General features: G+C 35.8%; 1 protein-coding gene across 3 annotated transcripts; it reads right to left on the bottom strand.

Annotated features, from left to right (window-relative positions):
• Positions 1–264: 264 nt before the first annotated feature.
• LOC100265629 (uncharacterized) lies at positions 265–9,622 on the bottom strand. 3 transcript variants are annotated; one of them, XR_009467961.1, is made up of 12 exons: positions 9,269–9,622; positions 8,879–9,007; positions 8,312–8,351; positions 2,863–2,938; positions 2,565–2,765; positions 2,030–2,242; positions 1,529–1,943; positions 1,382–1,440; positions 1,155–1,230; positions 887–1,061; positions 523–810; positions 265–438 (listed from the first exon to the last, which is right to left on the bottom strand). XR_009467961.1 is itself a non-coding variant. In XM_010664125.3 (8 exons), the coding sequence occupies exons 1-7, from the start codon at positions 9,309–9,311 to the stop codon at positions 1,569–1,571; spliced, it is 1,077 nt and encodes a 358-aa protein (XP_010662427.1). In that variant the 5' UTR covers positions 9,312–9,622; the 3' UTR covers positions 265–1,440; positions 1,529–1,568. The 3 variants fall into 3 exon arrangements, 1 of the variants encoding a protein (XP_010662427.1); XR_009467960.1 differs by having other exon boundaries at positions 265–810; XM_010664125.3 differs by having other exon boundaries at positions 265–1,440.
• Positions 9,623–11,952: the final 2,330 nt, after the last annotated feature.

Here is an 11,952-nt window from a genome sequence, read left to right as displayed (position 1 = left end):
AAATTTAGCTTTTTAGAAGAATTTTAGAAAGATATTAAATATATGGCTTTAACAATTCTTTAAAAAATAAATTTTATTGATAAACTACAGATGAAATTTGAAACCAACAATGATTTATTATACCTACAGCGAACCTCAAGGGGTGTGATTAAAATTAACCTAAGTTCAATCGCATTAACTTTAGCCTAACAGATTGGTATACAAGCTGAAAGGATCATTGTCAATCAGCACTTCTGTTACAATTCAAAGATCAAAGACAGAGAAGCGCACAAAAATCTTCAATTACCAGTGGCATATGTTTCTACAAGCATTACATGCCATGTTCCTGTCAATTTCAATTACATAAAAGGACTTCCTCAATTTCCCTACTCTGTTCATCATATGTAATTCACCAAGCAGCACCTACGTTGTAAAATTAATTTCCCTGCACAAGTCACTCTTCATACATATCATAAAAAATATATATATAAATACCACTTTTATCAGCCACAAATTTATGCCACCGAGGCCCCAATAAAATACCTGCTTTGGTGCCTTTCCTGCAAACTCCACACAGAAATATCATATTCTACAGATCAAGTTAGTTACCTCCAGGCACCCCACACTGTTGCAATTTTACTATTTTTTGAAGCAGGAAGAGACTCGACACCCCAATCCACGGAGATATTCATGCATGTGGAAACAATGGTTCTGCTTCAGAAAATGAGTTTGAAAGATATATGGGTAGGAAGCTATGAGCATCCCTCTGCATAGATAGAGAGGTTACCTATGTACTACTTGACAAACTGAAGCATAGTTCACTGCCTGACCCTGCCCATGAAGTTTAAAGTTGAAAACTATCACCAGTTCTGTAAAACAAGTAACATAGAGTCGGCAAATTAGTTACCCTCAGATTCCCCATGTCTCCTGATTTTTGTAACTTCCAATTCATGCGCATTGCACATGCACTGCTCAAGTCATTCAAGAACCATAAACTAAAAAAGGGCAGGGACAGGGGCAGGTTAAGGGAAGAGCATCGAGCAGCATTTACAAGCAACGATTTGCTTGAAGACACTTGACAACTGAAAGGCCATAAAGAAAGAAAACCTGAGTCCATGATAAGTAGGGAAATTAATCCATGGGCTTCGTCGGGATAATTGAGATTTATGTGTTACCTCAGATTTGAGAAAAAAACCATAATCCTCCTCAGCAGCTGTAATTGATGCATATATTTTGGATCTGTCCTCTTAACTATTTGACAATAATGTATCCAGCAATGACAATAAAAAAGAAGCCCAATAAAAGACTCTGAAAACAATGTTTCAGAGAAGCAACTCATAAAAGATGTTTAGTTCAACCAAAGCCTAACAATAGATCATAAAAAAAGAGTTACAATACCTACCTCAACCCTTTCTCCTCTAACAATATTGGTGATAGGGCCATGGTAAAGTCTCAATAAAGCTGTGAGATGACAAAAAGTAAGTTTATGTGTCCATGATGACAATTTAACTCACGCATTCATAAAACTGTGAGATATAAGAAGGTCTACCTCTTGATTTCAAAGCTCAGATATCTATCTACACAGTCCACTAATATGGCCGAACTGGACTTTGAGGGGACCTCCTGTGGCTATGCCTAACAGGGGAACGTGACCTGCTCCGATCACGGTACCTATCCCTGCCTCCATCTCTTCCATCCCTGGAATTGCTGTACCTCCAATCTGTTCCTCTTCCTCCATCTCTGTATCCTCTACCATTCCACTCTCGAGGCCTTTCACGATCCCGTTCTCGTTCTCTGTATCGATCCCGCTCCCTGTCTCTATCTCGGTCACGAGTCCTGTCCCTATCACCAGAATCAGCTCTTCGACTTCTGCTCTCAGATTCCTTCTCTCTCTGCTTTCTCCTCTCTTCAGCTTCTTTCTCCCTCTTTAATCTTTCTTCTTCCCTTGCCTTCTCCTTGGCTTCCTGAAAGTTGGAAACCCATGTTACTTGTTCACCTGAGTAGATATATGAACTTTAAACATGAAAATCACTTTGGAAGACAGACTCACCTTGTACTCAGTGATGAAATCCCGAACCATGCCATAACCAATATGCTGCTTTCCTGTGACATGAGACTGAGTCCTCTCTGCAGCATCATTTGCTACCAGAAAAGAACCACAGGTTTCACACAGAGCCATCTTTTTCTCCTGTGCAAGCATTAGGACTTTGTCATTCTGGGGTTGTTGAGTCAAGACTGTCTTCTCAGCATTCAGCATCTCCACCTGTAAAGAATGTTAGTTAACATTCAAATTAGATATTGAAAATCTAATAGTTTCCATTTATTTCATTGCAAAATAATTCCTGGAAAACATTCTACCAAGACAATTATATTTTCCCTTAAAGCTCCAGTTTTAGCTTAAGGAAAATTTACTATGCATCCTTGGTTAATTTCATGGACCAGATTTGCGTCACAAAGTTACAAAATAAAACTGAAAATGCATATGTACCATCCCTTAAATATTTTCAATGTTAAGGAAATTGGTGAATGATTAGAAGATAATTATTATGATTGCTTCATGAAAAGCTCAGGATGATTAGCAGCACCTTCCTCATGAGTGCTTCAGCCTCATCCACCTTGCCAGCTTCACCAAGGGCCTCAACTTGTTCCAACAGATTCTTTATTTTTTCCTCTAACACAGATAATTGCTCAGATTTCTCCAGTGAAAGTGGAGCAGGTGGGGCTGCTTCCACCTCTTGGGCAAGGCGTTCACGCCCACGCCTCACTCTTCTATCCAAGTCCATAACCTGCAATAGAACAAAAATTATGATCAATATGCAAAAAATTTATAGACTATCATGACCCACAAACTACAAAAATATATTAGAAGAGAGTGGAACCCACCAATTTCTCACAAAACTGAGAAAGCTCAGCTTCAAAGCGAGGCACATATGAATCATGTCTTGGAGACTTTTCAAAACTGAAACCACCAATATAACAACCCTTATTAAACCAAAATACAACAATAGATGCATTGAATATCATCTATACATATAATGGAATAAATGGGAGTCTGTTACAATCAAAGTTCAAAACTTAAAGATAAACCCAATCCAAACAATTTACAACTATGCGCTAGCCGTTAGTTGATCATAAAGACTGCTGACAAACAGAATAAAGCAATCTGTCCAAGATTCTGATTTAAATGCAAGTAGATCATAAATACAAATAGCTATATCATAACCATAGATAGGTTGAACTCATTTCAATTCATATGATCGTTGCCTTATCCACTTTAATGGTCTATGCTTGACTTTCGAGTCCTTGGAATCCCGCTCAAGCTGCACTTGGACTGAAGACTACTTTGGGATCTGTGTTCTCCTAGAATCAGAACCCTTATCCCCATAAACCACTCCCACTTCCTCCAACGGATAGGGGCAGGTTCTCCATGAATGTTGGGTATAGGTGAAGGCTATGCTAATTAGGTCAAAAGCACGTAAGAGCCATTAGGGATTTTTTATACAAGGATAAAGGCTTTCTAGCCAGGGCAACCAAGGGAAGCCAGCAGATCGGGCAAGGAAGGAGCCCCCACAAACTGGAAGTGAACTCGTCAAAGGAAGCAAGTGGAGAGTGAAAAAAGAGTCTTTGTTTCACTCCTATGACCATCATTGCCCTGCCCTTTTTATGTCCCCTCTCCATTTGTTTGTCTCTTTGATCAACGAAGTCCTTTATGGTCTTTTAGTGGAGTCCAAGGACCCATTTTATTCCTTCGGTGGTCGATTGACGATAGAGAAAAGTTGAAGTCCACTGTTGTACTGTATCGATCAGTCATCCCTGAACTCTCGCATCTATTTAGCGAATTGATTTTCTGTTTGACTTTGCTCATCCCGCTTATCTCTCATTTTGGTTTATAGAAAACGTTCTTCATGGCCTTTTTTTTTTATTTGCTAAATTGCCAGGGAACAAATGGGGCTTCACTACCTAAAGAGATAGATGATGTAGCAGTCAAAGAGGCCACACTTCTATTTCCCTTTGTTGGCTTTTTGACAGTATGCAAGCGTAGTTAACAAACAAGGATGATGTTAAATACACCCATCAAATCTCTCTCGACACCCATCCTTTTTTAAAAAAAATTGGGTGATGTTGAACACACCTACCTTTTCTCTCTATGCACCCACCTCATTTGAAAAAACAAAAAGGAAGAGAGAAGTGGGTGTGGAGAGGGAAAAGGCGCATTTATTCACAATTCCCTTTTTTCCAAATAAAAGGTGTAGGTGAAAGGGCAAAAATGCCCTCATCTTCTCCACACACACCCATACTATCAAACCCTAACCCTAAACCTTCTCTTTGCCTCCCCTTTTCTTCCCCTTCCCCTTCTCTTCTTTATTTGTTTTTTATTTTTTATTTTTTGGAGTTTTATGAGGGTGTCTGGCTAACCAACTCTGGAAACCTTTCACATTGTTCAGCCATGAGTCATCCATTGAACCAAGTCCCAATCAACCACATTTTCTCTTCTTCCTCTTTTTCTGCCTTTTTTCCCTACATTTTCATTTCTTTTCTTTATCTTTCTGATACTTATCAACTTTAATCTAAAAGTTCTAACACAGACACACACATTTAAGGTCACAGTTGAAGCTAGTGTTTCATGGATGCAAGTAGGTGTAAAGAAGATGAAGTAGATGAAAAAAATTTTACCCTTTCACATATTATTTTTGTTTGAAACAAAAACAGGGTGAGTATAAAGAGAGATTTGATTGACATATTTAACATAACCCAACAACTAAATGGATTTCAATGCAAAGGAGCATTAAATGGGAACACATTGGAGTCTAAGATGGCAAGAAAAAAATTTAGAATTAATAGGACATTTAACTAAATTGATTAAAATCAAGAATGATTCTTTTCTATATTTGACATTCATTCACTCTCTAGTATAAGCCAAGGCCAAGATGCATTGCCTGACCATAAGAGCAATTTCTGGTTCAATTTCTTTAACTGAAGTGCAATATCCTGGATACATTGCAACAAACATTATATATTACCTTGAAATACATTGCAGTCGTAAGCAATATATTTTCACTGATACGGAGATCTATAATCCAATGTATTATGTAATCTATATCAGAAAAACTAAAAAAATATTTAGCAATAGCGTAATACATCAAATTACTTGCATCAACCAACAGTAATATTTATAGAATTCTTTGAGAGAGATGAAATCACACTGAAAAATCATTTTCCCATTTTGAAATACCAAACAAGTTGGTCGGATAAATACATGAAAAAAAAAAAAGGAACTTCTTATATTAGAAGGTAAGATCATGTTTAGTGATTTTTATACTTGTTATTAACACTTGTAAGGATATTGAATTACATAATATCCTAAAATAGGTAACCAAGACAAACCAATTGTCTGCAATGATTTTAGGCTGTCTGGGATACCTAGGTTCCCTATCACTTTCAAATTCCCCCCATCCTAAAGCCCTTCTCTGCCCTCCACTGAACACACCGACAACTATTGCCACCCCAACCAACCAACAACAGCCCTCAGCTTGGTCTTGGCCTTTAGCTTGTTTTTACGCCCTTCTTTTTTCCCACCTCGACTACACTTACCATTTGCTAGGGGCCATCTCATGCCCACTTTTTCCCATTCTACTATGCTTACCAGTGTCAAGTAGGCAATGACATTACCCTAGAGGACATGAGGAAAAGTGTAAGTGTAGCTCTGTTTCATGTTGCTTAAAGTATTTTAAGAGAGAGGAGATGGCAAGGACAATTCCATAGAGGACAACACATTTTTTGTGTAGCTTGGATATTTTGTAAGAAAGAGAAGAATCTATGAAGGGTTTGGAATATCAAATCTGAAGCTCAAGAATATAGTATATATATATATATCAAGACGATGGAAGCCACGAGCTAGCAAAAAAGTACCATATGCATACAAGCAAACACCCATTAAATTCTATGACATTCTTCATGAGAACCATTTCAATACTTACATGATTTTTGACTGGATACCAAAATCAAATTTAAGATGCATTCATATGAAAGTTCTCACAGGGTTATACAAAGGGGTGCCAAAAGGTGCAAAGATGACAAAAAAAAAAAAAAAAAACAACTCCAACTGACTCTCAGACCCTATTTACAACCAACGATTTAAAAGGCTAAAGGAAGTCTTGATGATAATAATAATAAAAGAAAAAAAATAATCAAAATTAGAAAAATACTAATAAAATCACCTGAAAATTAAATAATAAGAAAGCTATACAATTCATAATAAGCTACTTAATTGAATGTCATTTTCAATAGTTTCTAATTTAGTTCTTCTTTGTCTCTTCTAAAATCCAAACTCTATCTCATGCCTTTATCAAATAATCTTCAAAACTACAATCACTATTACTAGTAGGATCCTCTAATGAATCCTAATTATATCTAGTTGCTCTATTATTATTATTGATAGGCAAAACAAAAATTGCTCTATCATCTCTCCATCAACATTAATGTCAACTTGTTATTCTACTTCACCCATTAACTACATGATCTTCTTTTCCTTTATCTATCAATAATAAGATAATGATTATATATAGGCTCGGTCACTAATTCCTGTATTTCTTCTTCTAAATCTCTTCTTTTCCTTTCCATTTAAAGGGTTAATTGGTAATCAACTAAGCCTTTATTTTTTAAAAGGCTTTACCCTAATCTTAGATGAAGACAAAACTTATAAAATCTATACCGAAACCCCATAAAAGCATAACTCACTAAAACCAATGAATATTGAGGCTTAAACCTCATATAAAATGTATACAAAAAAGCCCATAAAGGTCCTAAACCCATTAAAGCCTTCTGAAACATTTGAGACTTAAGCCTCAATAGCCTCAAAGGCTATGCCCCCAAGGCTATAAGCCTCAATAGGGTGAGGCTTAAGCCTTCATTATCCTATACTAAGGCTAGAGCCTCATATTGATTCAAACCATCTCAAGGTGTAAGCCTCAATAGCCTTTTAAAACACTATTTACAACCAAGCAAAATGACCAGCTTGAAGAGGAGAACAATGGAAAAGGGTGAAAACAAAGGAATATTTTAGTGATCCATCTGATTACTCCACTCCTTCAAAAGATCATCATGTTCCTGCCAAATTGTCCAAAACAGGCACCAAAAACCGTCCTCCATGCTTTACATTCATTCTTCCCAACAAAACTCCCATAACATCCCAATACCAACTCTTTCACTGAAGAAGGGACCACCCAAAAGATGCTAAAAAGAGAGGATAGAAGATGCCAGTGCCCCTATAGCTTTTCCAGAATGCATACATAGATGGTCAGCCTGAATCTAGAAAGTTGAGAAAATTTTAGAATGTGTCACAGTACAAATATTAATCATTTGGACATAAAGTATGAGACAAGAATTTGGAAATCCTAGTCAAATTCGAGAAATGAAGTTCAGATATTTAATTAGGATGCATACAATTGATCTCTTAACTCATATTTGAAACCATTATATATATATATAATCTAATATTTTTGTTGAAACTATTATATTGTACAAGTAGTGTGATACTTTAAATTTTCTTATATATAGTGTTTGAAGTGAAAGCTGTAGATGGAAAAATCAGGGCACCAACTTGTCCCAAATTTACAACAAGAATCTCAGTATCATTAAGAAAAGACTATGCACAATATGAATCAAAGTCTCAAAGATGGCCACCTCTTGTCTAATTAAAATCAAAGTACAAAAGCATTTGGCATCTAGAAGTGACTGGGTGCTGACTTTTTTCTACCTTAAATTTACTAGGACACAGAGATCGTGTCTGCTATTGGACCAGAAAATAGATTTTACCTAGGGAACCCACACTCAACACTTAACATATTTCTGGCAACAACCGACAGAAAAAGCTTGAAACCTAATGTGAGGTAACAGTACATTAAGTTAACTCTTTCATTTGGAAAAGAAAAGCGTCCCCCTTCCTTGGCAGGAATCGGATTGGAAATTTTAGATCAGTAACCAGTTACCTCAAATAGAAAAACCTGCAACAGCCAGAAGTCCAAATGTCTTATTTAGCAAACCACGCTTATAAGTCATATTCAAGTTCCATCCTACAGCAAACATATAAAGCAAGGAACTTAATTTTAAGCAAGAAGAGAGCATTCTCCAAGCAGACATTATATTTGGCGAATCACCAAGTTCTTAAAAAGGGAAGTGTTCCCAAGCTCAACAATAAATTTGATAGTCATATGAAGATTGAAAGCAATGAAAAATTTTTATCAACATAAGTTCACAAATAAACCCTAAACACAACCCAATAAGATTCTTAATAAAAGAGTCCTAACAAGGAATATTAGATAAATTTGGTTACCTTTCTTTCAACTTTTGATCATGAATTCTAGGGCATGGTCCTGATGCAAACCAACAAAGAAAAATTCATGATTAATCAGAATTCACACTTTTCCAAACATCAATTATCCATTTGGTCACTGAGAAATGTTGGAATTAACATAAAAATAAAAATAAAAATTCTCAGGTTTTTGATTACTTCGACACCAGAAATCATATCATCAACCCAACTGAGCTCTTAATTGAGCCAAAATTTTCCTTTGGAAACCAGGACTAGGGAAAAACATGATGGAAAATTATAGTTTACTTTCTTCTCCTTGATTTTCTCAAGAAACGTACGAGTTCAGTGCTCCATTTGATTGCTGGATGAGGTAGCAAAGTAAAGAGTAACTAAATCCTCCATCCAACTGAGGCTGACAGTAATCGGTTCGTTGACTAACGGGGTTTTCTCATTTCCAAGAAATCAAAACAACAAAAAACCTAAAACTAGTAATAAGAATATTCAAATTCCAATACTTTTCCTGTGTTTCCTCAGCAACCAAGCAGATAAAAAGAAGCGTTGTTCAAAGCAAATCTAAGTCCAACGCACCGAGATCACTTCGAGTGTTGACGAAGAGATCATGAGGACAAAACCGCACCATATAGAATCCACAAACCTCCTTATCATCCCAAGTAACCTCCTTGTACCCTTTTTTCTCTTCTTCCGTCAGGTTTCTCGCTGAAACACACCAAACCCAGATACCAAAATTAAACAAATACATAACTTTCACATGAAAACCAAATTAAACCAAATTGAAGTAAAAAAAAAAAAAAAATCATTTGCAGGGGAAAAACTAGGTTTTTTTGGATTTCTAATTTGCAGGAAAAAAAACAGGGATCATAGGATTTCGAAAAATAGAAAGCATCCAAATGTGATATCAAATCAAAGGCAAGAAAACCCTAATTTAGAGGAACACAAATGAGGGTGTATGGAAGATACCTGCACCCATGAGCTCGTCTAGAAGAGCTCTCTGAGCGTCCATCGCTGGCTATGGAGGGTTTCAAGCAGTGAGAAAGAAAAGAGAGTATTGGAGAAGACAAGCCCTAACTATGCAGCAAGATTAGGGCTTTATGGATTGGGGATTCTTTTTCTTTCTAGAGTCTACCCTTTTTAGAATTGATGGAGAGTTCAGTGAAACTTGTGGTGATTATGTGTTTTTATCGGTTCTCGAGGACTTGAGCCTCCAGAGATTGTGTGTACGAGGCGGGTTGCGGTGATTCAATTAGGGCCTGTTTCGCTGATGAGAAATATTTTTCTTCACCCCATTTGATATGAGTTAATAGAAAATAATAAGATTTGCAGCATACCATTTTTATGCTTTTATTTCTTTAAAATAAAAATATTTGCATTGAAAAATAATTTTTTGATTTTAAAAATAAAAAATTATTCTTCATAATTTTGGAGAAAAATTCTATTAGTCTTACCACAAAACTCTCTTCATCCCCACCTATATTTATACCATTTTGTTCAAATAAAATGTAAATATGAAATAATAACAATGTCTTTTTCTTCTTCCACCCCCGCCAACTCGAAATCTTAAGTTATGTTTGAAAAGTATTTTCAAAAAGTAGTTTTTAAAATTAATTTTTAAAAATTATTTTATGATATTTTGTAAGATGAAAATCTATTTAAAAATTAAAAATGTTTAACTTTTTTTTTTAATTTGTGTTAAAAATAATTTTAATATATAAGTGTCATATTGTTATTTACTATTTATATTTATATAATTAATTTTTAAAATAATTAAAAATATTTTTAAATATCTTATTTTTATTTTTAACCTTTTCTTAAATTTTTTTATTAAACATATTTTCTTATTTTTCAAAAACTAAAAATAAAAAACCATTTTAATAAAAATAGACCCTTACCCCAACCTCCCTATAGACCCCTTTTAAAACCAAATGTTATTAGTTTTATTTATGGCTTTAAAAGCATTTGAAGGTTTTTTCTCTCACACCCGGGGATAACTGGCCAGACCTTAAAGGAGTGGGGGGACCCCTTTTTGCCGAGAACTAGATGCATGGACGTGTGGCAGGCATCAACAACTCGCCCATGGTGGTGGTTGAAGATGGGAACTTCCTGAGCGGTGAACAAGGGAACGGGTAGTGTCTTTCAAAGGAAGACAAAAACAGGGAGGAGATATTTGGTAAGGGTATTCGTTTAGCTGAGGAAGAGGCCGCCTGAAGTGGGGGTTTTTGTTTTCAAGTTTCAGAGATTTTTTGGGATGAGAGGTTAGCTTAGGGGGGGGGGGGGGGGGGGGGGGGTTTGCTTAGAGGGAAAACGAGGGGACTTGCTGGTAAGAGTAGGAGGGGATATCATTTTTTCTGGAGGTAGCAGAGTGAGGAGAAACGAGTTGGAAGGTGAGCATCCCGGGAGTTAAAACTTGGAGTCCTACTAGTCTTGCTGAAAAAGGACTTTCTCAAGTATGATTGCTACAGGCTCATTGATTGTTTTTGGCTTTTTGACACTCTTCTATGTCTCTTGTTGATATTTGAATGTTGTTTGATTTGCTTGGGGTGGATAATGAAGGCCACTTGTTGCTTGTTGAGATATACTCTTGAACTCATGTTTGACATTGTTAATCTTAGCATGCTTTGTCTCTGTTGTGAAACACCAAAGGATTATACCCATGGTTGCACTTGATGTGGTTTTTCCCACCTAATTAGAGAGCCCACTAATGATCCATGAAGTGAAGCCTCTGAAAGTTTTTTATTTATTTATTTTATTTTATTCGTTTTCTTTTGTGCTCTGTTTTTCCATATTCCTCTGTTTCCGATACCTGTTCATGGAGTGCATTATTTTCTCTCACTTAACTTCTACTCCTCATCCCGCCATTCATAACCTTTGTCTTCATACCCATTTTTCAAACCTACCAAAAACATTCATCCACACGCTCATTCTTCATACTACCCATATCCACCCTTCATGCTACCCTCACCAAATCAATATTTTCCTTACACTCCATACTTTATCCCACTACCCATCCAACTAATCCCCTCTCATATTTTCATACCCATTGAAACACTCCTCTCACTACCCAACAAGCCAAACTATTCCATTCTCCATCATCTACCAAACTCATCATACCCCCCACATACCATTTCTCTCACGACCCAAGCTTCATTCTTCATGCATGGGTGTTTTATTTTGCATCATTGAACAAACTAATAGGACTTGTCAAATGTAATCATCACCAAATTGATAGTACTTGAACAAAAAAAAAAAAAAAAAGAATTCATCAATTAGATGATTGGGTAGTATAAGAGGATCATAAAATATGAAATAGCTCATTAATAGAAATCCTCAAATAATCTTTTCTTAAATATGGGCCACACAAAAATAAAATCAAATCACTCAAATGTTATGTAAAATACAATAGCATAGTTCAATTTTTTACTGCCCATTCATATTTTCTTACCATGAAAGATAGATATGGTTCATTTTAACCAGAAATAGTTCATTTTTCAATGATTAAAGAAAGTATATTTCAAATCAAAAACACCTAATAACCATAATTTGGTGCATAATTGAGAGCTTCAGATGACTTTTATTAAAAAGTCGTATTCCATAGAATTCAATGGCCTTTTATGTCTATTAAACAAAAGCAGAGTCACAACACAATC

Source organism: Vitis vinifera, chromosome 16 (genome assembly GCF_030704535.1).
Source record: "Vitis vinifera cultivar Pinot Noir 40024 chromosome 16, ASM3070453v1".
Lineage (NCBI taxonomy): Eukaryota > Viridiplantae > Streptophyta > Magnoliopsida > Vitales > Vitaceae > Vitis > Vitis vinifera.
The sequence above is the reverse complement of the archived record's forward strand: the minus strand, read 5'-3'. Positions and strand labels throughout refer to the sequence as shown.